This window comes from Antedon mediterranea, chromosome 7 (assembly GCF_964355755.1).
Source record: "Antedon mediterranea chromosome 7, ecAntMedi1.1, whole genome shotgun sequence".
NCBI lineage: Eukaryota > Metazoa > Echinodermata > Crinoidea > Comatulida > Antedonidae > Antedon > Antedon mediterranea.
The window spans coordinates 5,432,100-5,460,075 of NC_092676.1; the positions used below are offsets into that span (position 1 = coordinate 5,432,100).

Consider the following 27,976-nt stretch of genomic DNA (forward strand, 5'->3'; position numbering starts at 1 on the left):
AAAATAATAATTATTAAAAAAATTATATATAAGATATTCACAAAGCAAAATTTTTGAGATTTACAAAAATAGATAAATACACATAGTCAGCAACATATTTTGATTTTAAGACATCACAATTTAATAGAAAAATAAAATGAACCAGCAAAAAGAACTACTAAATGATAAAATATAATGTTAAGCATCAGAATAGCATAGCATAATCAGTTTAATAGTAAATTGTTATTGTAAACATCCACATTACACTAGTTTTTGAATACCAAACCCCCTGAGCGGGAAGCAGGGACGCGTGCTGTGAAATCGCTTATCTTTACATAATGGAGTATTGAGCTCAAAACATTTTCATCTTTTTATGGATCAAAAGGAAAATGAAAGTTAATTAGTTTTTCTCAGAAATTATACCCAAAATATTGAGCAGGTAAAGTAGTTGGGGCAAACACATTTATACATTGGTTGCCCGAATGAAACCCAATTTTTACATATTCTGCAATAATATAGCTCTTTATTTGGAGTAAACATGGTTTTATATTTTTTAAAATGCAATGTCTAAAGTTTCAACTTTCTAAATAATATCGGAATAACATTAAAACTAAAATAATAAATGTAAGTTATATGAATTTGAATATTAACATTAAAGATTATCCTTCAGAAATAATGCAAAATCTAAATTAAAATAAATTCTTATAAGTAGATATTTCTAAATTAGTCATATAAATTATTTGTGATACCTTTTTACAATTACGTAAAACCTATACTACATTTTTTTCTTGTTTTCTTCCATTTTTTTTTATAGAAATTTGTTAAGTTCAACATTAATATTTTGATGAAATTCAATCTTTTTTATTGTAAACAGTAGAACCATTAAGAGAACACCTTTTGGACCCCACAAAGTGCCCCCTTAACAGGTGCTTATTGTAGTGTTATAACATATTACACCTAATTCGATTTACGAAAAGTTATCCTTAATAGGGGTGTCCCATGATTAGAGGCTGGTCGTAGTTTTATAAGTATGTTATCGATATTAATTTGATTTGAAAATGACTCATAATAGGGGTGTCCCACGAAGAGAGGCTAGTCGTAGTATAGGAAAATGACCCATAATATGAATGTCCCCTTAATAGAGGTGTCCCTTGAATAGAAGAGTTCCACTGTATTCTTATTCATAAAATAGATAATTCCATTAACATTACCATATATGAACATATATCATATTCAAATCATACAAATTTATATGAATATAGATTGTAAAATTATATTTAGAAAATAAGCAATGTTTCATATTATGTATAAAGCTCATTTTTACTCTCAACTGGACCGGATATTTAATTCTTTCCTCTAATTCTGGCTAATTATTGCCTACAGCTGATTAAATGCTTGGTTCTTTGATTTCCAATCGCTAGCGTGCGCATTTTTCTTCTTAGATTGGCCCATTGCCAGGTTTCGTGCCTTCGACATGTCCGATAGGTCAAGTCCGCTGGTTTTCTGGAATAAACAAAAAGCATAGACGATTAGATTTGTACACTTGAAGTTGAATAAAAGGTAGTTAAAGTTAAATAAAAAATGAGAGAGGGTGGCTTGTATTTGCAAGTGTTCCGGCATGAAGGCATGGTTGTGGACTAGTCCATTATGGTTCAGGATTATCATAGGAACATTAACTTTTTCAACCCTCCCTCTGGAGAGCATGGGCTATTGTCGGTTTATCCAGGTAAGCTAGGCACGAAATAGATGTGTATGTTACACACTAAAGTAATATCCATGAAATGAATAAGGAAAAAATATATGTTTTAAAAGACTATGGCCATATGAAACCTATATATTCAGGGTACACATTGTTTGGTAACTAAGCCAGTGTTAATGTACAGTAAAACAAATTAATCATATCAGACTATAGAATACTCCATGAATATGATATTATTTATTATTTTATTTGATTAATTTATGGCAAATACAAACATTAACTTGGCACAAATAGCTTTATTGTGCCAAGAAGTGGGAAAAGAGGCCAATAGCTTCTGTAGGCCCTTCCAGCATGACACGATAATAATTTATAGAGAATGATGTCACAGTACTGAACTTGGCAAAGCATAAAGGAAATGCACAACCAATACGTCTATTAAGTAACAATGAAATTAAACTCCCGAGGAATATCATCATATCCCTATGGAAAGTTTATGGGATTGTGCCTTATCCCAACGGAAAATGTATGGGGTTGTGTCCTTTTGAAACAAGTCTTCCTATACATGGTGATACACTAACACAAACTGTACTATGTATGCATGTAATGTTACAGTAAATAATCCTCTATATGTTTTTCCAATATATTAATAATACATGCACGACATGACTAAATTTATAACTATGAATTGAATTTAGATCAGAGGCATAAAGTTTCTAGGAAAAAACAATCAAACGTAGTCCTACATCCTTTTTTGAATAATAAACATACAATGTTTAAACTCTTTTTGTGAATAATTTTAAAGAGAAAACAGATGAAATATAGCAACACAAATAAGATTCCTATTGCGGATTGCAAGCCAGTTTAAATTATACATCGTTTGTGATGTCAATTTTTATTATTGTATTTTTCAGGGATAGATCCATTTTTGTGTTCATGATGCATGACAAAAATATGCAAACAAGAGGTTTATAAACAAGACATTTTGGGGGTGGGGTGGGGGTGCGGGGGAGGGATATGTTTATATAAATGGAAAGGATGTTTCCATTGAAGCAATCAAATGAAATAATATTATGTTACATGCTGTTTGTTAATATATATACCTATGTTTTTAGAGGGAAGAATACAGTAGGGAAAGGGTTAGGTTCAGGCAAAAAAGAAATCTTTACTCTCTGAGGTAGAAATTTGAATCAATCTATGTGTATCAATATTTTAAAAAAATAAATACAACATTTTAATTTTGTTATTGGAAATGATGTTGACACTGAGATAATTATCAAATGGAACTACTGTACAAACATTAATATTAATATAATATATGTTAATATATACATTCTAATGATATTTACATACTGTAGACCTATGTTCTTTTAAACCATAGAGAAAGGTTGAGAACTTTTGTAAGTCTTTGATTGACACTGAAGTGTTTAGGGTGATGTCATGAATAATGTTGCCAAACTTCCGACAACATCAAGCACTTACGAAAGTTAAGAAAAGAAAAGCTATCGGAAAAAATTCATACAAAAGCAGCAGCTGATATAAATAAAAAAATTGCAAAATGTTTGGCATGTTTCCGAAATAATTTGATCCCTTTAATGGTCTATATAGAGAAATTATGAAAATCATAATTTCATTATTTTAGCAGCCAATGTAAATGACCTTGTAGTTAATAATAATCATTCAATTCATAATGGTTGAGTGACCAGTAACAAGGAATGAATTCACTGATATATACATCCTGGTAATCCAAATTAAATTCTACAGCACTTGAAATTAGACCTACCACAATGATATTGACACTGATTTTCCGGTAATAAATTACCAACATGGATCTCGTTGTTCTGGCATGATGGAAATTGTTACATGTTCACACTCACAAATATTATTTATTATGTACCAACACAGAAGCTCTATTCACACAGAATTGTAGTAAGCTCAGTGATGTAACCACAAGAAATAATAGCGGGGGGGGGGGGGGGGGGGGGGGTGTGAATCAAGGGATGGTGGGGGGGGGGGGGTCCCTTTAGCTCAGTGCCCCCACATAAATTTCGTAAATTGTTATGCAAAGGCTCAGCCCTTCATTTCACTATTTTTAGGCCCTGCGATCCACCCCCACATTTTTCAAAATCCTGGATCAACCACTAAATAAAATTGTCGGTTTTCGTAAGAAAAGGCAACAATCTCTGTTCAAGTCACTGGGTTGTCAAAGGCCTCTGTGAAAAAGTGGACAGGTTGAAACCTTACCAACCGTACTGGTGCCTACAGCTCTGAAGTTGAAACCCAGAATTATTGCTGATTAAAAACGCAAGGAAAAAGTAATATTGCAGCGACTTATTCGTGAAAATTAAATGTGAAAATGGTCCCACTAAAAGGTGTAGATTTTTCATTTATGTATGTATGGAAAAGAGGTTCGAAAATAATTGCGGAATTGAGCTGTTCAAAATTTTAAAATTTGTTCATAATTTCCTTAACTGCCAGCAAGTAGGTGTGCCGACATAAGGATGTGATGATTTTTTTTACCATACTGTTGGTGCTGAGATTATAATTAACAGTGTGTGGTATCTGAAATTTAGTTTATACTGTAAGTACATGAAGGTACGGGATTTTATTGAGCATGGCGCTACTAGGTCAAATGGTATCCTGTATAAATATACTATAAGTAAAATACTTTAATTATCTGTGTTGCAATTGCCTAGTAGCCCCACTTCGATCTTATTTAAATAAATGTCATGCATACAAGGTGTTATAAGTTGACTATGGTCAGCTCAAAGTCTACAGACAACGATCTCTTTTATCAGTAATGTTGTTTGCTTGCTAGGGTTGGTACCAATTTAAACGATGATACAATTGCCTATACGTGCGGTATGGCGATAGCAGGCCATGAGAATTATCTACTAAGGTAGCCATTAAGTATGCATGAATATATGACTTGGCTTTTCTAACATGCAGGCCAACCATGATGGGTTAATAATTCATAATTCTCAAACATTTGATGACTAATATTAATAATTCTTTCTCCATTTGCGACCTTATTTTCAGTGATAACATATTCTTAGGAATGGGTAATAATACTAACTTTCGCCTAGCAAAACTACGAGTTTACAAATACCATACAAAACGCTCTTGTTTATGTCCATATGTACAGTATATAAACTCCCAAGTTTTGCTGTGGAAGAGGTATTATTCTGTCTTACGCAAGCTTGTGTTCAGCAATAGCAGTTTGTTTCATAACCTATTTTCCCCTTCTTTCAACACATAGATATCAAATTTAAAATTAGGTGAACCAGTCCCAATCAAAGTCAAGGTATTAACCAATGTAATAGTGTAATCTGTTCAGCCTATGGCCCATGTCATCATAAAGAAATAGGTTAAATTTGATGTACATGTGCAATTGTCTTACCTGTGGTTTTGCTGGTTCTACTGGGGCTGGTACTACTGGAGCTTGGACTACTTGGGCTGGTATAGGTACTTCCTCTTCTTCATGCTCTTCTTCTACAACTACTACTGGTGATGGCACCTCTTCCTCTTGATGGACTGGTTCTGGTTCTGGTACTGGTTCTTCAGGTGGAGGAGGAGGAGGAAAGTCGTCGCCAGAATCTGATGGCTGTTCTTCTACTTGTGATTCTAATTGTGTTTCTACTGGTGCTGGGTATTCTTCTGTTTTCTCTTCTTGGTTGTCAACTGGATCTTCTGTGATGGCGATTGCTGCCGCAGCAGCTACTGGAACTTCAATTTCTTCACTAGACTGACTTACACCATTTACCTGTACATATAAATAAAAAAACATTCAGGATCATGTCAAAACTTCTACTGCAGTTACTGCAGTAACTTCATTTGTTACTCCAACACATGATTCAGTTTGTTTCTATGTGGAGGTCTATATGGCATTTACTATAATCAACAGTGGATGACTGTAAAGAATAAATTCAATGAACACTGGTTAGTGACAAAGGTGTATCACGATACAGTACTTCAGTTAGTGTTTGGGGTGTTTCACAACATTATTTAGAAACTTTATAACATTGATGGTACTTTACTGGGTTCTTTATTTCTTACGTCTCCTAAGCTGGTGTATCCAGGATATTATTATTATTTTTAAATTACCTCAGGCTTTTCTTCTGCTTTTCCATTCTGTTGTGGTTTTTCTTTTTCCTCTTCTTTGTATCCCGTTATCATTTCTTTTTTTACGGTAACCCCTCGTTTCTTAAACCAAGCGTCTAGGTCTTTGTCAACGACCAATAAAATGGTCACGCCTGGTTTCGCTTTTATCCTCGCTACGACTTGTGAATGTGTTTCTCGTTCAATATTTACATGATTTACTTCAATAACTCTGTCACCAGCTAACAGTCCTGCTCGTTCTGCAGGAGAATCTAAAGAGAGAAATTGATAAATATTTCATTTCATTTATATAAAAAATGGCTGGGGCTTCTAAAGACACAGTGAAGCTCTATAGCCAGTCTCAGCTATTCATAAAAGACAATGTTAAAATAAACTAATTATTCATATTCTATAGAAATATACATGAACTCCAAGAGCACACACCCCCGTCTAGGCATATGAAAATCACATATTCCCATACAGCTATAAAACCATCCTTTAAAATCTTATGAAAATCGAGCACTCATTTTTTGAGTAATCCTGCTAACTAACAAACACAGAAAGGAACACACCCGATTGACCTCATAACCTCTCGCCATTTTGTTGCAGGTAAATATGTTGTAGAAATACCAAATCCTAATATTCATAATTAACAGGCATAGAACAAATTCTAAAATGAACATTATTAAAAGAAACAAACAATAATAATTAATATTTAAATTTCTAAATAAATGATGTATGTTGAAATGAGATACCAATAATAATTAATTTTCACAAAGGAAGACACAGACAATAAACTAATTAATATTCATATTATTCTTGAAGAAACAAACATTATCTTGTTGAAATATAAACCATAGTGAATATAAATTTAATATGTTCTCGGTACTATTCTTCAAATACAAATTATCATCTCCTTAAACAATAAATTTTTATTTGGTTGATGGCTTTGCAGTAGTAAAGAATTAAAGATTAGCTGGTATATAAGAGTGAAATAACAACTCCATAAATGTGTTTTAATAACAACCAAATTATCGACAATTTGTTATGTCAATTTAGGAATCATTTCAAAATTATTCTGCTGTAGTTACTGCAGTAACCGTATTTTTTTACTGCAATAATGTATGATATCATTTTGTTTCTATTATTACAACCAAATTATCAACAATTTGTTATGTGTTGTCAATTTAGGAATCATTTCAAAATTATTCTGCTGTAGTTACTGCAGTAACCATATTTTTTTATTGCAATAATGTATGATATTATTTTTTATCTATGTACTGTAGGTTTACAGGTATGAGTCACTGCCATCAACTTGTATATATTTTTTTTACCAAAAAGAGCTTGACCAAATAATTGCATAAACAGGTTTAAATAGTAAACAAATGTAATTACTGCAGTAACTGCAGTAGAATAATTACACGGTCCTGGCGGAACTAATCTATCCCCTCTCCCACTCATCAACCTACACCCATGTTTGTTTATTTATTATTTACTAAAGAACACTCAACACCTATCACTATTGTAGTTATGATCCTATTCAATTCAATTCACTACAATGAAGGATATTCATTTTAGTGGTCACAAATTAATCATGAACTCTCCCCTGAAATTGATTTCTTTCAAACACATGTTTGCTTATAAACAAAAGAACATATTTTATAAGTTATTTCTAAAAAACCATGTCAAATAAATGTTTTCTTCATCTGTTCACTTTCTTATTTGTTTAAGCATGGAGGTATAAAAATCAAATAAAGCTAGCCTACCACAAGTGTCAGTGTTTTAAGTGTCGGTACTACACCTAAGTTTTTTTTATTGCGATTTGATTTTACAACTGTTACTGTTATACATCTTGCATTGTTAACTTTATTTCAATTAAACTGTAACAAATCATAACACAATTCAACACCTCAATTTAAAAGTAAAACTATAAAAAAATCATTGAAAAATCAATGGAACACTCCACGATTTATTTAAACCTTGTTCACATGTCTGACCATAAAACCAATCGCGAGCGGTCAACTGTTCTCTAGTCGATTGGTGGTTGGAGCGAGAATGTGATCATTTTGTTTTGCAAAAAATAACTTTAAAACTCTTGGATTTGAATTCAACCATGTGTAAAGAATAAAAGAAAAACTCCCACGATAACAACTGCCATTCAGAATTCAATAAGATTTCAAAGGCAAAGAATACTTTTGGGTTGACATGAATGGTTATATATATAGGTGACTCATTTAACGGATCAGTAGTTATACTTTGTGACCGAGACTGGCCTTCATATTGATAGAATTGTATGTATAGTAATAGTAGACGGACTTTTATATGGGTGTACAGTACCATGACTGTACAGTAACTGGAGGTTCACTGATCCACCTAGCGACACAGCTTATCACTGGGTGGATCCCAGGCATTTTTGATAATTTAAGATCTCTTTCAAACACATTACCAGATTTAGGCTGATAGACAAAGGCCTAAGCCAACTTCAGAAAGTCGGAAAAAATGTGAAGGAAGGAGAAAAGGAGATTGGGAAAATGTGAGGGTGAAAAGGGAGAGGAAAATGGGAGGGTGAAAAGGGAGAGGAAAATGGGAGGGTGAAAAGGGAGAGGAAAATGGGAGGGTGAAAATGGAGAGGAAAATGGGAGGGTGAAAGGGGAGAGGAAAATGGGAGGGTGAAAGGGGAGAGGAAAATGGGAGGGTGAAAGGGGAGAGGAAAATGGGAGGGTGAAAGGGGAGAGGAAAATGGGAGGGTGAAAAGGGAGAGGAAAATGGGAGGGTGAAAGGGGAGAGGAAAATGGGAGGGTGAAAGGGAAGAGGAAAATGGGAGGGTGAAAGGGGAGAGGAAAATGGGAGGGTGAAAGGGGAGAGGAAAATGGGAGGGTGAAAAGGGAGAGGAAAATGGGAGGGTGAAAAGGGAGAGGAAAATGGGAGGGTGAAAGGGGAGAGGAAAATGGGAGGGTGAAAGGGGAGAGGAAAATGGGAGGGTGAAAAGGGAGAGGAAAATGGGAGGGTGAAAAGGGAGAGGAAAATGGGAGGGTGAAAGGGGAGAGGAAAATGTGACGGTAAAGGGGGAGAGGAAAATGGAAGGGTGAAAGGGGAGAGGAAAATGTGACGGTAAAGGGGGGAGAGGAAAATGAGAGGGTGAAAGGAAAATGGGAGGGTGAAAGGGGAGAGGAAAATGTGACGGTAAAGGGGGAGAGGAAAATGGGAGGGTGAAAGGAAAATGGGAGGGTGAAAGGGGAGAGGAAAATGTGACGGTAAAGGGGGAGAGGAAAATGGAAGGGTGAAAGGGGAGAGGAAAATTTGACGGTAAAGGGGGAGAGGAAAATGTGACGGGGGAGAGGAAAATGTGACGGTAAAGGGGGAGAGGAAAATGGGAGAGGAAAATGTGACGGTAAAGGGGGAGAGGAAAATGGGAGGGTGAAAGGGGAAAGGAAAATGGTATGGCATAGTGGGAAAGGGTATGGAAAAAAGGGTGCTTTTCTGTAACCTCTCAGCATATGATTAGTACATGCATTGATAGGTACAGTAGCATATTTGGGCAATTTATAACCAAATATACAGTTTTATACTCTCTCAAACATACACCTTTTCCAGTACTGTACATATTTGTACACTACTGTACTACTATGAAATAATACAACCACTTGTTTCTATTTATACAGATTCACTAGTATTATCTGTGTTTATAATACTCTGTTTATGTTTATGACCTGAATATAATGGTAGGAATGTGTGAATCTTTTCACTTCAATTCACCCTGATGCCTGAATTCCAGCTGTCACTGCTGTATCAATGTACTGTACAGTACATCTTATTTTAACATAACTCACTATATAAAACAACGAAATACCAATACTGAATATAGTTGGTATACAGTACAATATGAATATCCCATTAAACAATATGAATATTCCAACTCCACATTTACAAGGACTGATACATTCTGTAGAGTTTCAAGATTAAATCGTAAAATATGTGTTAAAAAGTATGGGTAGGAATATTACTGTTTTACAAATAATGAATGTTTATGTGTTTCATGAGTTTAAGTAATGTCATGATGTGAATGATGATAAAGTTATATGTCAACGAGGCGAAGCCGAGTTGAAAGATAACTTTTCATCATTCACCAAATACCATTATTTGTACCATTACACGAATATAGAACTCATCCAGCTGGCTAATTCTGTTTGTTTTTTTCAACGATTCTACATTGTGGAGATGTTCCCATTAAAATAATCAAAATCATACAAACAAAAGCTAATTTAAATGTAGTAATAGTGCATACTATTGCACACCATGTGACCCACAATCGTCCAATCAAATGACCGGAATTTATTTAGGTGTTATAAAAACAATACTACTGTACATTTATATATATTAATGTATTCAATGTACTAGTTGAATGGTGGGAATAGGGTATTCCTGAGTTGAAAGATTGACTATTCTATTGTTGAATAGGGTAGTCATTACTTTAAACAAATTTAAATCTAACTAAAGTAATCAGAATAATTTTATCCCACTAGGACAATAGGATGGACATACAAAAAAGTGTACACTTGGTCATTGTTGTGATAACAGTTTAGCATTGACCTCAAGGTCAAGTACAACATGGTTCTTGAAACTCAATAGGATCCTATATATTCTAATTCTTAAACAATACTTTTATTTACATGAAGGAATTTAAAACCACATAATTGCATAAAAGCAGTAATATAAATCTAGCCTTGTACAACAGGTTTCTTGAACTCAATAGGATCCTATATTCTTAAAGGAAGGAATTTAAGACCACAGAATTTATATAAGGTGTATTTAGTCCTGTACTGTACAACTGGTTTCTTGACCTCAATAAGATCATATATATTCTTAAACAATACTTTATTTAACATGAAGGAATTGAACATCACAGAATTGCATTTAAGCAATTCTGTAGTGCAACTCCAGCTTTCATTTCCATGGCATACCTAGACACCTTGTACTTAAGAAATCAAATGGTGCGGTTTTCGCATAAAAAGGCAACATTCTCTGTTCAAGCCACTGGGTTGTCAAAGGCCTCTGTGAAAAAGTGGACAGGTTGAAACCTAATACCAACCATACTGGTGGCTATATGGCTCTGCTACTATAGTAGAGCCTAGAGGGTACAGAAAAAGCGAACGATGATGGTGGGTATATGTTTGATGTTCCCACTTGAGGCCATGGGTCAACGACTGTACCGTTTATGGAGAGGGGTGTTCAATGTGTTTATGAAATACTGTACAGAAATATCACCATATGCCATATTTTTGGTTTATCCATGTATTAAAGCAAGGCACACAAATGCCTGGGCGATGTGTCAGCCATGATGTAAAGAATTTAATCAAACATGATTATTTTAATACTTCATTAGTTCTAATACCCATTAATCAGATATTAGGACATATACAAATATATGGGCTTAATTAATTAGACCTTGCTCAAATATATAGGCCTAATTAGTTAGGCCATTGTTACGGTATACTTAAATTTCACATTTAATTGGAGCTAAGATATAATTTATCATCCACTAAATCATTAGCTACTAATAGTACTATCATAATACTATTATGATAATTGATATTGAGAAAATTAGGAGAACATTTTAGACTCACTTAAAACTAAAAAAAACACAAAAAAACATACTGTAGTAGTTTACATAATATTTTGGGAGTATTTTTTAGGCCTACACTAAAAATGTTTAAAAAATGTTCAAAAATAGTAATTAATATTATTACAGGAATTTTTAAATTCATACAATACTGCTTTGTTTTACCATGTAGTAGTATAGTGTATTGTACCCACTGGATCCGCCTCTGATAATTGTTTTCTCAATACTGTATAACACAAAGTCTAATTTACACGGAAAAAAGAAATTTTTACCATCTACACAGTATAGTGTACCCCCTGGATCTGCCTCTGATATTTATTTTCTTTTTTAAATACTGTAAAACACACAGTCTAATTTACACTGAAATAATTTTGTTATTTTTTTTAAACATCTACAGTATACAGTAGTGTATTTATTGTACAGTACCCCCCCTGGATCTGCCTCTGAAATTTAATTTGTTATTTTTTGTTAACATCTACAATATAGTGTACCCCCTGGATCTGCCTCTGAAATTTATTTATTTTTTTCAAATACTCTATAACACGACACAGTCTAATTTACACGGAAAAGATTTTCATTTTTTTAAAAACATCTACAGTACTGTATAGTGTATTGTACCCACTGGATCTGCCTCTGATAATTTATTTTCTTTTTCAAAGACTGTATAAAATATAACACACAGTGTAATACACGCTAGAATGGATACTAAAATGAACACAGTGTCTAACAATATAAACACTATCAGATTATACTACACACAAAAACACCAGACAAAAATTAAACATGTATTTGATACAAATCCTTCTATTCATCATCAACGACAGGAGTGACATGTATTTTTGAGGTGATCTTTTGTTTGCAGGGTAATGAGGCGTAAGCTTAGGCATTTGCTAGATAAGTACACCCCAATACCTAATCCTAATATTGATATACTACTGTACAGGCTACGAAATATATATTTATATATATAAACACATCAGGCAAAGAACATTAATTCTAAACCACCCGGTGATATACTGAAATTTAATTAATTTGAAACGATAAAGATGAGGAAATCTGTGAGAATGAGAAAAAGTCGCCCCAACCGAGACTCGAACTCGGACCGTCTGCTTGATATGCAGTTTGTCCTAACCATTAGACCACTGGGGCTTTCATGGTACTGTTCAAACTCGATTGGATAGCGATTCTTTAACATTCTCGGCGTGGTACGGCGGAACAGCACTAGTCCCTCAATTGTACGCACGCGCACCAGAGATCAAATTGATACGCCCTCATCTATTCAGTATTTTTATTCACGAAGCGGGATCTCCGAAGAGATACTTTTATATATATAAACACATCAGGCAAAGAACATTAATTCTAACCCGCCCGGTGATATACTGAAATTTAATTAATTAATTTGAAACGATAAAGATGAGGAAATCTGTGAGAATGAGAAAAAGTCGTCCCAATCGATATATATATATATATACTGTATTTATCCAATCTGCACAAGTACTGTTTCGATTTTATTAGATCTCGTCAGTGCAGCTCAGGTTTCGAAATGAAATGTACAGTACCGCAGAACTGGCACAATATATAGGCTGAACCAGTTATGTTATTTATAATGTTCTCCCAAAACCAAATTTGTAAGTAAAATTTACGGAAATAATTTACGAAAATAAAAAAAATCACAAGTATAGTCAAACATGTACACAAAACTGTACAACCACTAGTGATTAATTATGTGTGTAGGCTTGGGAAACTATCTGTAGAATAAGGGATCATGTCAGTTTTATTCTGCTGCAGTTACTGCAGTTAACTACATTTTTTTTACTCCAATAATGTATGATATAGTTTGTGTTAATGTAGAAAGCTTATGAGGCAGTTACTGCAATAAATAGTGTATATTTTGAGAAAAAAAAGCTTACTAAATAATAATATAATAAAACGGGTTAAAATACTTTTTTTAATGTAAAGTTATTTACTGCAGTATTCTGTAGAATAATTTAATAAAAATCACTCACTACAATAGATAGTGTGTATTTCGACAAAAAAACCTTGCTTAATAATGATATTACATACAGTAATAAAACAGGTTTAAAGTACTTTCTTTTAAATGTACAGTAGTTACTGCAGTGTAGAATAATTTTTTACATGATCCCTAAATGGTTTTTTAGAAGAAATCTAATGAATTTCTGAGATATAAAATGTAATAATTGTTCTTATCGAGACAAAATATAACACCAGCGAGTCTGTTGTATTTAAGATATAGATCAATTCTACATACAAAATAGCAATACAGTGTTTATGCACTCAACTATGAGGAATCAGTGTACACTGTATAAAATACTGTAGCAATTAATATTACACATTTCCAAATCAATAACACGGACAATGAAGAACAACACCTTTATATCTATAAATACAGGTAAACATGTATATTGTTGTCTGTGCCTGGTCAGTGAAATACAGTAGGAAAGATGATACTCTCTCCTCATCCTTCGGTTTAGGCTATTAAGTTGTTGGGCATAATGCATAATAAAAAACGGTTAGAGAGATCATCTGCTGATTTGCTGAGCCTAAGGGCCTGTTCAGACCTATGGAGTTATTCTTTCTTATCGTAGGTGCCGTACAACTCCATAGGTCTGAACCAGGAAAAGATTAGTGGCCACCTCTTACGACACTGATCTTTAGTTTGTTCCGACAGCATAAAATACAAGAACAGTGAACGATGCTTACGATACAAAAGTAATGCATCAACGATTTTGATTTCTAACCAATCAAATTTACTCCTGCAGACCCAAATCGGTGACACTTCAGTTTCAAACGAAAGCGTTAGTTAAGCAAATCTGAACAATTTGTATAATATGACATTGCTTGCGATAAGTACAGTTGGTGTTCTCAGAACTGGGTCATCCTGATTTATGGTTGTTGGTGTTCCTATGGTTCCTGGGGTTTCCCAGTTCCTGGCTTACACTAGTATATAATACCGCCGGATATTGTAATAATCCCGATCCAATCATATCCTATCCTGCAAGGAGACTTCATTAATTTTTTTCTTTCAACTCTATAATACTGTATACTGTTACGGTATCTTTGGAATTAAATATTTCTAAAGCTCTGTCTACACTATCAAACTTTATATGACAAAAAAATGTGATTTGCCAATATATGATAATGATGTCATATCACTACCATATTTGGTTATATCACTACCATACTTGGGCACATCACACTTTCTTGTTATGAACTAGTTTGATAGTGTAGAGAAAGCTACAGATATACCGATATTTTTCATTTCGTATAACTCAGCCATTAATGTACTTCACACACAGAGTTTGTTAAATGTCAAAATGGTCATGTCATACTGTATAAAGAAACGGTTGTCAAGGAGGCAAATTTCCTCTTTAAATTCTTCAATAAACTAGCATACTGTATGTTGACAGTAGATCTACCTATTCAAATGCTACAGTACTTCCTGGTTTTGGTTTAGAGTACACAAAGTGTTCATTCAATAATTAAGAAATACCTGAGTAAACTTAACACCTTAATCAGGGGCGGATCCAGCATTATAGATTGGGGTTGGGGGTGGGGAGAGGGCTAAATATTTTATAAGTGATAAAAACCATTCGTCGGATTGCAGAAAAATGAAAATAGCATTATTTTATTTTAAAAAGACATGGCGCCTCTTAGTTGGAATTGAGGGTGGGGGGGGGGGGGTAAAGCCTGTTTATTTTCCGCCTAAGCAAAACATTGCCGTTCAATTGGATTTGCCGGCGCCGAACCAGAACCATGCCGGAACAGGTGTGAAAGACCAAGCCTGTCATTACAGGGACAAGAAATAACCTGTCCTCCCTCTAGTCTCCCCACAATATGGACTTCTGTGCCTCTTTGTTTTTTATGGTAGATCTACAGTTACTACATACAGATAATAATAACAATAATGGAAATTTGTAAAGCGCAAGCATCCGTCTAAAAAAAGACGCTCACTGCGCTACTGACAACAAAGAACATGAAAAAAGTTACAAATCTTAAAGACTATACAGTATATTATTGTATACTGATAACAAGTCTACAGCAAATTACCATGCATAGCATTTAATTACCTTTGTACTTACACTACAGTAGTACGATAATAAATAATCTATAATTATTAATAAGCGAGATTTTATTACAAATGACTTCTAGGCCTACAGTACAGTACATGAATTACAGTAGGATGCAATGTCTATTAAACGTTGTAACAGCTGTAAATTGAAATATGTTGTATACAAATAGTTAAATTAAATCAATCACTTTAGAAACTAGGCTAAATTTTATATTTATTCAGCACATACAGTAATTAAGATACTGTATACAGTACAGTAGTATAGAGAACCCCCAGATTTTAATAATAATAGGCTACTTTTAATGGTGACATCACCAATAAATAAATTTTCCTAAATTTAAAGATGTCGAAAATTACAAAAAAAATTACCGTATTTATTCGAGTAAATGCACGGCTTTAAATAAACTCCTCCCTCGACTGAATGTCCTCAATAGAACATCGATTAGAATAAACGTCCCACCCCCACCACACTACTCTCAAATAAATGCCCATGGGCCTTTATTTTTTTCTCAAACAAACGGCCCGCCACATGCATACTGTATATACAGTATTCAGTATAACAAGCATTTTGATAAATGTATACAGTATTATCACTTTTGCAAAGTAAAAAAGATGGAATACAATATATTCAATTTTAAGATATTAACTATCTAGTCTTTTAAGGCGAGCAAGTGCGATCACTCACCTAACACACTCTTAAACTGCCCTTGAGGTGTGTGATTTACAACATGCTTAAATTTGGTAAACTTCTACACACCAAAATACTAACAGCACAACTACAACACGCACCCCTGAATGTATTGAGGAGTGCAATTTGTAGCACACCTATAATTTTCAAAAGACAAGGCCTGTATTACTGTAACTGTACAATTTGACTAGGTAAACATTGATAATACATGTACAGTACTGTACTATATAATCACAACACACTCTTCAAAGTGATATCAAATTTCGATGGTAAATATAATTATCTAATGATACGAGAGGTAGAATGAATCAATCACATGTTTCATGATTTCGCATCCAGGTGCTAATCACAGCTACTGTAATCTCTTCATTTTTCAGATACTGGTGATTTTCACAATCAGTCAATTTATTTTATAAAACACCTCGATTTTTGTCATTTGGTTTGACAATTGTTTGTGTAATATTAGTTGTATTGTGCATAAATAAAAGGTACGCAGCATTTTTTCATCACTTTATTCATTAATGACACAGCTTTTTCGCATTGATACCATGTGGTTAGATCAAGCTCAAAGCTTACGTTTTTTCTGTACCGAGTAAAGTGTAAACATACGCATTACTAACCAATTATCCAACATTCCCTGTGGAGAAACCGGATTAAACTCATCAATCATCATGGCAACTACTGCATGAAAACCAATAACAGTATTAAAATCTCAAATCACAATAATAAACAAAATGAAAATGCCATGTACTGTATGTGTACATGTTTCTATAGAAAAAATCCAAAAGCACGGATACCGTAAATCTTCTAATTGTAACCCTGGGATATTATTCTTTGATTGTTTTTTAGGGTGGGTTACTATTAGAGGGATCCAGTCAAGTCGCCCCATCGCAAAGTCGCCCCAAACAAAGTCGCCCCATACAAAGTCGCCCCATCGCAAAGTCGCCCCAAAACAAAGTCGCCCCGACACAGTCGCCCCATCGCAAAGTCGCCCCATCGCAAAGTCGCCCCAACGCAAAGTCGCCCCATCGCAAAGTCGCCCCATCGCAAAGTCGCCCCATCGCAAAGTCGCCCCATCGCAAAGTCGCCCCATCGCAAAGTCGCCCCATCGGAAAAAGTACCTAGTTAAATTTCGCAAACTTTATTTGACAACAAATTTGCCTATATATGGACATAAGCCTAGCACTACCATAAACTATATGGGCATCAAACTTACCACAATTTGTAAAAAAAAATCCAAACTATTGCGTGTGGAGGATAATAACTCGCAAACGTATTTTTTTATTAATTTATTATTACATTTTTTTGCAGATAATTCAAATTCATTACTATGGATCATATCCAAATGCTATTTGGATTATGTTATTCGACATTGGAGACTTATGGACGATAACGAATTCAAGAACTGTTAGGAACTTCATATCATAGCCTGCAGTAGGCCTACACGGATAAATGGATTTCGTGGCGCAATTATTTATCTTAATATTTGAAACATACAGTATAAATATGTTCAATCAAATAAATTTGTTTGCATACACAGAATAATACTCGTCATAAATGATACAGTGACATTCAAGCATCTACGCTAGAACATTAGACCTTAAACATAAAGCGATTTCCTAAACCGATACCCCCTAAACCATAAGACTTGCTAATTCTTGACTTATTCCACACATTATAATAAACAATGATATGATACAGACGTCTCTATGAGTATGTAAATTTGTTAAGCTGTATTATTATTTTTATGTCCTGTATTTTTGTTGTTCTGTTTTTGTTTTATTTACTTTTTTAAGTTATATATATATCGTATGTACAGTTTAAGTATTGTTTATTCCCATACATAATTAATTAGTTTACATTTTGTTTTGATGTTATGAATTAATTAGAACGTTGGCTTATGTTACTTGTAATTTTGTCTGTAAAATGGATGCACCATTAACTGATAAATGTGTGCCACCGATATAAATGTGTTCCTATGAATAAATAAAAATTGTTTTCATTTTTACACTTTGTAATTTCATTTAAATGTGATTGTATCCTTCCATTCTAAATTATTTTTCAATGTTTAATTGTATGTGCATTATATGTATTTTCAAACCGCTTTATATAGTATTGTAGTATTTTTATATTTTAATTTCTTAGTTTGGACTGTCAGGCCCCGCGGGCTATAGTAATTGAGTTTATTTTTGGCGTCCATAGCCGACGACGAAATTTTTTTTTTCTTATCTTGTATTTTACTGTATATTTTTATGGCTTAATAAATGAATGAATAAATGAATGAATTGTATTCTTTATAAACGAACAAGCTTTAGCCCATCAAGTCAACGCCCATCTGGAGTGATGGACAGTTGTTAATACAACGCCCTTGCATTGTTCTATTGATGGTCTTGATGTCTTAATTCCCCTAATAATAGCCATTGTTTTGACTGCTGTATCAACATTTTCATAACGATTTACCTTTCATAACCATTCCAATTTGTTTTAAATCAAAAACCTAGACTTTCGATTAGAACATAATTATATTTGATATACAATCATTCAATTACGTCCGTTTGATTATTATTAAATTTGCTATTATAGATATTATAGTCCTAGAGTATAGCTATAATAGCTATACTCTAGGACTTCTGTTATTTCAAATATTTACATTCAACATTAATTCAAGTAATAAACAAGTGTCTTTTTTATTTTATATCATCAAAACCAACAGCAACGAAAGTTGCAACCCGTACAGGTACCGATACAATAAATACTCTATATGAAGCAAACTTGAATAACCTAGTAAAATATTTCGTTGATATTAAATCATGTGTATTTGTTAGTTTGTTAGTAAATGTCTTTAATCAAATCAAATTATAGGCTTAGTGTTATATGTTGCGATTATTTTTATTATCTTACTGGTACTGTATTTGTTTTACCGATATCGAATTTAATAAATGTTTCCTAAAATGACAGTCCACACCAGAACATGTTTTGGAAGATCTTCAATTCAATTTCGTTTCAACTTTTACCAAAAAGAAACAGTAATACATCAATACATAATATAAGGTTATCTATAATTAATACGGTAGCATATACGAAATATGATCTAATTTGATATACAGACTTGTTGTATACTTGTGGATTTGGTTTCATAAATAAATATGCACGAGATTCGCCATTGAATGGGTATACTTAACCAAGTAATACATAAGTGTACTGGACTTTTTAAAAGGCTGAAAACGTCTGTTAACAAACATATAAGAAACACATACAATACTGCAAGTTTAAAAGAAACATTCACAAAAAAAAATAAATACAACAAAATTAAATGACACTGCACAATCTTTCGATTTTTTTTCATTTATAGTATTTACTTTTTGATATGGAAATATTTTCTAACAAAGGCTGAAAGTGATCTAAATGGGACAATACAGTATATCGTACATAATTTATATAATAAATTAAGCAATAAAAATTATGATATTTCTATTTTATAATAAATCTTAAACAGGCAAAGGTATCTTATTTTTGGTCACCGAACATACACGCACGTGATTTGTTTTTTAGACATCATCTGCGCCAATGGAATCTGTTTAAATTATACTGCATTGTTAACGAAATTGGTCCTATGTCATCGTTTAATAATAAACACACCATTGGTCAATATTGTTTTAAAAAAGCCATTACTTTTTTAGTGAAAAGAGCCAATAGTACTTTGTTTTAAAGTTTGCGTTGTTACATAGTTATACATCACGGCACGCAATAGGTTCCTTTTGTAATAATGAACTCCAATAGTAATTCATAATTGGACAAACAATGTTAATCACCGAAAACCGATATACTGTACGTGATCTTCACGTATAAAAATGCTGTAATCTTCAGTCAAGTCACCATTATAGAAAAAAATTATTGAACCTCGACATTGCTTTCCTGAGAATCTATAACAATTTGTACTTTGCTTTAATTTTTACGTGTAATTAATTTGTGTCTGACGATGGACACTCGACATCGTACACGAAGACGACCAACTGTGCCTCCAAAGTTTCCCTGCATCAAATGCAATAAGGAAGTTACAAGAAAACAGCAAGCCATGAAATGCGATGGTTGCCGCAGATGGCTACATCGATCCTGTTCTGCAGGTAAGTTTGATTCGTATTTTTTACAATTGCTTTTAATAATGTCTGTGGAATAAGCATGCAGGATTGGTTGTTAATTATATATAGATAAAGACAGAACTAATGCATTCTTAAATAAACCAAACACAATAAATGAACTTGTAGGCATATGATGACGTTTGAATTAATTTAAAGCAGAAAAACAAAATGCAAATTTAGGCAATGTTAAGGTTGTTAGATATATAATCAATTAATAATTCATTTTCTTATCTGTTATGATATTAACTTGAAAAACACTTTTGACAACACACTCAATAGTGGTGCAGTCAACTTAACCAACATACAAAACTAAAAAAAAACCGTGGATCCAAAACCGTTATGAACAAATTCAAAATATATATACTGTAGTACATTCTGCTATACACAGACACTAAATACAATAAAAATAAAAACAATGTAATGGCTTTTCTTTGAGTAAGACATTAAATAACAAAGAAAGTAAGAATAAAGTAAACTGTATAAACAACAATGCTGTCGAGACAGCTTTACAAGATCTATTGTACTGTAGGATTGAAGACTAATCTATATATTAATGCTACTAAATTTTCCCTTTCACGTATCTCCTCCAAAACCACTGATGTTTATTGATGGGCCGCATACGATAAGCTGATAGGTTTTCTGAATTTTAAGGATAAATACTAAAAAAGGCAAAACATAACAATAATTTGACCATGTCTTTTTGTTTTATTATTCACATACATCTTAATATTCATCACATCACATCTTAATTATATAACTTGTATATTAACAAACTAAGAAATTTCAAAATATTAAAATCATTGGAATAAACAAAAATGTAAATGAAAAAAAAAACACACACACACAAACAAAACGATTCCAAATGGTGTGATAACAAAACTTAACAATTCGTGTTACCGCGGCAATGTGTTTTTCATTCGATTTATGTTCACTTTTTTTATTGTATGAATGTATCAAATAATGAATACACAACGAAATACACACCCAAAATAATATAGTTTTTTTATTCTGCTTTTTATTCATTTATTATTTATTTAGATAAATAGTATTGTACTCTTCGTACTCTTGATGTTATAATGTTAAACTACAGAATGCTAGTTTAATAATTTAATAATAATGTAATAAGTTAAATAACTGTTATACGTTCATTTGTAGGTATAACACTAGCGTTTTACAATGATTGTGTAAAGCGAAACGTTGAATTCGATTGGAAGTGTCCGACATGCACATGTGATGGTATACCCAGTAGACCAAAACCAATTTCAGCAATGGTGGTACGTTTTCAAATTATTTTCAAATCAAATATGTTGCATTAGTTACAGACACTTAAAGAAATTCATCTGCAGTTATTGCTCCCACCGAAATGGTGAATATGTATGGCTACATTGACAATTGGAATCTCTCAATGCTCTCCATCGCCATTGCGTTTTCTAATTGAATGTTAGATAATTAATAATTATACGAAAAGAATACAATATAACATTATTTTTTTTGCATTTCTTTACACAGGATATCGAGTCAATATTGCCACAGCATATGCAAGCCTTACCACATGTAGAAGACGTATGTACCGATACTGCTATCGACCGACACATATACGAGGAAGACCAGCAACCGAACACTGATGATGATGCCACGGACTCAATCGATGACCAGCTTGACTTCGTACCAATTGCAGACCAACAACGTGTTGATGACAGCGACTCAGCTGACAGCATACACGAAGAATCGTTGGATGATCCAGTTGCGAATCAAGAAACAGATGATGACATTCCAGGCCACATAATGTTCAAAGTTATACAGTCCTCATCTCAGCGAGGCCACCCAAAACTTATAGATACCAACGGCTTTTCATATGTTATGCGAAGAACTGATTCTGTATCGACACATTGGAGGTAAGGTTCATTCATTCATAATGATATATGTTTTTTCAAATAAACTCCACAGAAATAGCGATTGATTTGTACATGATATGTGCTATATTCGCCATTAATCGTAAGCATTGACTGCTCTTCACCTTAAACATCAATTCGTATATGTATGCTGTTGATAATACACTTCTTCCATTTCATGTGCATGTATGTCGAAACCTGTAAAAGGCAAAATACTGTTTCGATTTTGTTTTGTACGATCCATAATATGTCACAAACGTGTTTTTTTTAAAAATTAAATCGGAAGATTTAACATGAAAACGTTCACATTTAGCTAATCAAAGTAGAATATCACATAGAGCCCTACATTTAGTACCACTCTCAGACATCGATAGATTATGACCTAAATTAACGTCTTTCACATGTGTTTTCTTCAAGATGTTCGATAAGGAACCGCAAGTTAAAATGCGGAGCGACGGTAAAACAAAGGGGCTGCGATGACTTCCAACCAGGACCAGTACCGCATAATCATCCAGGGAAACCAGGTGAAGACGTGGTGACGGAGGTCGTGAAAAATATTAAGTTTCAAGCCGCTTCGAATGTCTTTAGATCTGCTGCAACAATTGTGGAGGATGTCCTCATCGAAAATGTAACAGATGCACCAATGCCGTCGCTACCCAGAGTCGACAACCTGATCAGGACGGCCAACAGGATCCGAGAAAGCCAGCGACCAAACCATCCGACGAACCTTGAATTTGAATTGGCACATGAAAACATTCCAGAAGGTATTTTTATCTGACATTAAATTATTGATAGATAAATGTTTTTATTTCAGTTATCTGAAAAGTTAACTTTTGGCTGTAGACAACCATCAGAAGTTTATTATATTACAAAAACGATGGAACAACTATTTATGTAACTATTTAAAATTATGGACCATCGCCCGCAACTGACCTTAATATTAGACGATGTTTCATGTATCCTTTTTATTAAACAAATCCAACGACAATTGCTTTATTCCAAATGTAACATTGTTAAATACTTGTTTTTTAAGGTCAGAAATTTACCCAACGACATTTTTATCTGTTATAGGATTTTTGCTGAAAGACATTTTACGCCGTAACGGCAGAAGACATCTCGTTTTTGCACGTCCTGATCAGCTTACTCTACTGGCGAAGGCAAAGAAACTGTACATAGATGGAACGTTCAAAGTAGTAAGACGGCCATTCTACCAACTGTTCTCAATACATTGTTTTGTCAAAAAGGATGGGTCGACAAAACAGGTACCGCTTGCGTATGCATTGATGTCGGGTAAGAGCAGCAGCGACTACAAGACAGTATTGAAAGCGATAGTGGCAGGATCCCCAAGTAGACCAGTAGTTGAAGAAGTGATGATGGATTTTGAGGCAGGGATGTGGAAGGCAATTGAGGCAGTATTTCCAAATGTAAGCTTTCTTATAATTTTTATTGACCTGTAATCTCTTTACTTTTTATTTTCCCTTTTTCAAAGGCGTTGATCTGGAGTATCTGTGCAATCGTAGCTACAACGTCCCGTTGGGCTCTTTTTATCAGGCTGGCGGATTACTTACAATGAAACTGTATTTTTTTGTAATTATCTATTTTGTTATCAAACAGGTTAAACGACAGGGGTGTGCTTTCCATTGGAAAAATGCTGTGTGGAAGCACATTCAAGCAATTGGCTTGCAACGAGCGTACCTACGCAAAAACAGAACACATACTCTGCTCAGGGAGTTGATGGCCTTGCCCTTTCTGCCAGCTCAGAAAATTGGTGACGTATTTGATGGTTTGCGAGAACGCGCTCAGACAAGAAAGTTGCACGAGGTATGTCAATTTTTAATTCACTAATATCAGAGTGGCAAATTCTGGCAAAATTATTCTTTCTGGAATAACTTGGCCGAATTCTGGCTTCATTTTACCTACTTCGGGCAACCGTTGTGATTTCAAATTAAGAGCAACTTTAGACTGTTTAATGCATTTTTTTTTCAAATTCGATGTCCAATATTGTGACTTTTCCGCTATAGATTGCCTCTTAATAAAAGCCTATAAACGTGCCGATTTGTAGAATAAACCAGTTATTTTTTTTATAAAGCATTATGATAACAGTCGATTTTGATCCAGCGGTATATTGAACACCGGCCTATGAAGCAGGTGGTTCGGTGACCATTTCCATTCTCGCAGATATTCTCATCTTTCTTTGTCATATTTTTCTAAATTGCAATAACAGTTATATTTTTTTTTCAGTTGTTCGAGTACATTGAAGAAACGTGGCTTCGTGGAGCATCGTGGAATCCAAATGATTGGAGCATTTATATGCAAAGCATTAGGACCAACAATGATGCTGAAGGTCTGTATAACATTTCATAGAGCATTCTTGTATATAGACAATACTCCCCAGATGTTAATTAAAAAATGTAGACTAATGTATAATACGATATTGGGTACCGCCACTAAGTAATGATTGTCATTGGTGATATCATTGCCTATAGTACACAACACTTTTTTTGTGTATAATACATGTGTATGGCAACACCTGGCAACAACTACCATTAACTAGTAGGCCTACATTTACAATGCTTTCAAAGTAAACTAATGTTTATTTTCTCATGTTTTTCAGGCTGGCATAATAGACTAAACCACAAAGCCGAACACAGCATGAATATGTACAAGTTGATCGAATGGTTGTGGCGTGAATCTGCAATTGTGAATCTTCATATACGTCTCGTTTCTGAAAAAAAGCTTTCTAAAAGGCAGAAAAGACAGCATGTAACCAGGCAAGGGAGGGTTTTCAAGCTGTGGGGAGATTACAGGGGGGAATTAATTGACGCCAATCAGCTGCTAAGAGGGTGTAGCAAAGTGTATGGGCATGCTCCTTTTAGCCAGTAATGTTGACTGTCCTGTTTATTGTAAATATTGTTGTGAAAAAAATGTGAATGTTTTATAAATAATTTTTAACATATATTCAATGAAAAGTTATATTTCTAAATTTCGATTTAGCGCACAATGGTTACAATGTTTATATCTACATTATATGTTTTTTAATCGGACATTTTTTATTTATTTTGTAAATATTTGAAAGTTTTGTTAATAAATTATTTTACATTCAATAAATAGTTGTTTTTTTTACTTAATAAAATAACTGCCGAGCATTTCTGCAAGATTTTAAAGTAACTTACCTACACGGACGTATGACAGACATTGCTCAGTTGTACGGTATAGTTATTTGTTGGAAAGTGCTTCAAAGAAGCTGAAAATGATGTAGGGATACTAAAAAAGGGTAACTAGCCTAATATATCATTGTATTCTGATCTATGATGGGGGCATAATAGGTGGGAAAAGGATTCCCAGGTATGATGAGAAGGGTATACCCCCTCTATATACTCACTGTCTGCTTTCTAATAATAAGAAGCCTAATTCCTTATACCTGTAATGTATATAACAAAACAAAAGAGGGTATGTATGCTACTATAGTAAACGGGGCGACTTTGCGATGGGGCGACTTTGCGATGGGGCGACTTTGCGATGGGGCGACTTTGCGATGGGGCGACTTTGCGATGGGGCGACTTTGCGATGGGGCGACTTTGCGATGGGGCGACTTTGCGATGGGGCGACTTTGCGATGGGGCGACTTTGCGATGGGGCGACTGTGTCGGGGCGACTTTGTTTTGGGGCGACTTTGCGATGGGGCGACTGTGTATGGGGCGACTTTGTTTGGGGCGACTTTGCGATGGGGCGACTTGACTAGCATCCCTATTAGAAGGAGGGTTACTATTAGAGTAGTGTGTTACTACAGTATTACTAATCTTAAATTAGGCACCTGAAAATAGTAACCCACCCCAACTTTTCCGGTCAGCAACTCATAGCAAAATAATAAGACAGATCTCTAACTTTATTTTATAAACTCAAAAACACTCAATCCTTCCCCACTCCCAAGATCAACAAAATATGGCTGTACCATAAGTTTTTGTGACTCTAATAGTAACTCCCATGGGCTACTATTATTAGAGTAGTGACCAGGGTTATTATTATAGATTGACTTAATTAAAGGTGGGGACTATTAGAAGGGGGTTACTTTTAGAGTGTGGGTAACTATTAGAAGATTTATGGTATCTCTTTGAAACTAATTTGACAAAAATCACGTTGTAGGCTAATACTCTGTATGTACTAAAACCGATTTTTCATTTGCTGGTCGTTTGTAGTTGGTGATGTAGATAGATGCTCGCGCCATTCAGGAACCATCTGAGATGAGGTCAAATTGAGACCGTGATTGCGTTGTAGCAAAAAAATTGTTTTTAAAACCGGTTTTGAAAATCAGGCCTAGAATCAATTTTTTTTGTTCTTTTTATAACACGTTCACTGCCACGGCGTATTTATACGTCAAAAATTGCGTGTCGCTACTTGCCAAGACGTAATACTACGTCAAAATCGTAGCACTTTTGTATTGTATGTAGAATCGCTGGCAGTGGTGATTGGAACAGGAATTATCGCATGGCAGTTTATGAATGATGTACGTAAACGATAATCTAAAAATAAATGTCATATGTTTGTTTGTGTTTATTCCCTCATGCATTGAATATGGCGCCCTCACACTCAATATAATCATCTCAAACTGGACTTGGCACTGGGACAGAAATTACGGAAAATGCCTTGGCAGTCAATGTGTTAAGTTGGCAAGAAAATATTTGATTCTTTTATAAAATACCAATTTCGCAAAGATTGTGATCCAATTTCAGTTAGATGGTAAGTTGTTCATTACATGAGAGTGTCTCTGAACTTCAACATGTTCTTTACTTTACTTATCTATGCAAAGAAAGAGAATTACTGTAGTTACAGTAATAGTATCAAATACTGTACTTGTCAAGTATAAACATAAAATTAATTTCAGGTGATTTTCAGAAAATGACTAATATTGATAAATTGAATGAGAAAACCATTGTTGTTTAGATGTTCCTCACAAGAGGGCTTTACTGTATCTGTTTCAGAGCTGGTCGCAGAGAAAAGTAAAATGCACACAAAAAATACAGTGCCGTAAATAACCTACAAAACTTAACTTGCTAAAAAAACATGATTTTTATAATAAAAACAAAGTTTTTGTTCACAGTCACACCTTTCAACCATGACATATGAAACAATCATTCATTGTTATTGTTGTCTATTTAATCCTTTAATTAAACGAAGACAAGAAATCAAATGAAGTTAATTTCTAGAATTGTAAATTAGAAAACACCACATAAATATTTCCGACATTAATTATTTTATATAGGCCCCTTTAATTGAAAATACAGACCTCTCTACATAAGACTAAACTGTAAACACAAGTGTCTATTAGCTAGGCAGGTACTTAGTCTAGCCAGAGCTCACGCACTCAGTGGATAGTCACAAAAAGAAGCAACCATTCACATAGAAATCATGAATCATCTAGGCTAGGCCCGAGAGTGTTTACTTACCTTGATCAACCGCCCTGATATATTGGCCGTGTTGGCCCTTTTCACCGTGGAGATTGAAGCCATAACCCGCCGGTCCTCTTTCAATAGTGCATAACCTTGGCTCACTTGGTGGAACGTCAGATTTTGATTTAGATGACCGAGACCTCCTCTTTTCTTTGTCACTCACCATTTTGGAAATTGGAAATACTTCACCTAAGTTCGGATGAACAATCTACGATAACTATTCCTAAGGATCGTGTCTTGATCTAGAAGTTATAAGTGTGTAGTTTATGTGTGTCTTCCGTAACATTTATTTGTTTAGACTAGCGTCCGTATACACACCATTACCGCG

The 27,976-nt window shown here is 34.1% G+C and overlaps 1 protein-coding gene across 1 annotated transcript; it reads right to left on the bottom strand.

The window, feature by feature from the left end:
• Positions 1–84: 84 nt before the first annotated feature.
• LOC140054684 (uncharacterized) lies at positions 85–27,976 on the bottom strand. The gene is made up of 4 exons (XM_072099764.1): positions 27,646–27,976; positions 5,780–6,045; positions 5,076–5,438; positions 85–1,482 (listed from the first exon to the last, which is right to left on the bottom strand). The coding sequence occupies exons 1-4, from the start codon at positions 27,812–27,814 to the stop codon at positions 1,357–1,359; spliced, it is 924 nt and encodes a 307-aa protein (XP_071955865.1). The 5' UTR covers positions 27,815–27,976; the 3' UTR covers positions 85–1,356.

Bases quoted from the DNA above. Each gene is read 5' to 3' on its own strand.
- LOC140054684 (XM_072099764.1), bottom strand. From the start codon at position 27,814: ATGGTGAGTGACAAAGAAAAGAGGAGGTCTCGGTCATCTAAATCAAAA. The intron at 5,439-5,779 runs GTAATTTAAAAA...TTATATGTACAG, and splicing joins AAGCAGAAGAAAAGCCTGAG to GTAAATGGTGTAAGTCAGTC. The intron at 1,483-5,075 runs GTAAGACAATTG...TGTTTATTCCAG, and splicing joins TAGAACCAGCAAAACCACAG to AAAACCAGCGGACTTGACCT.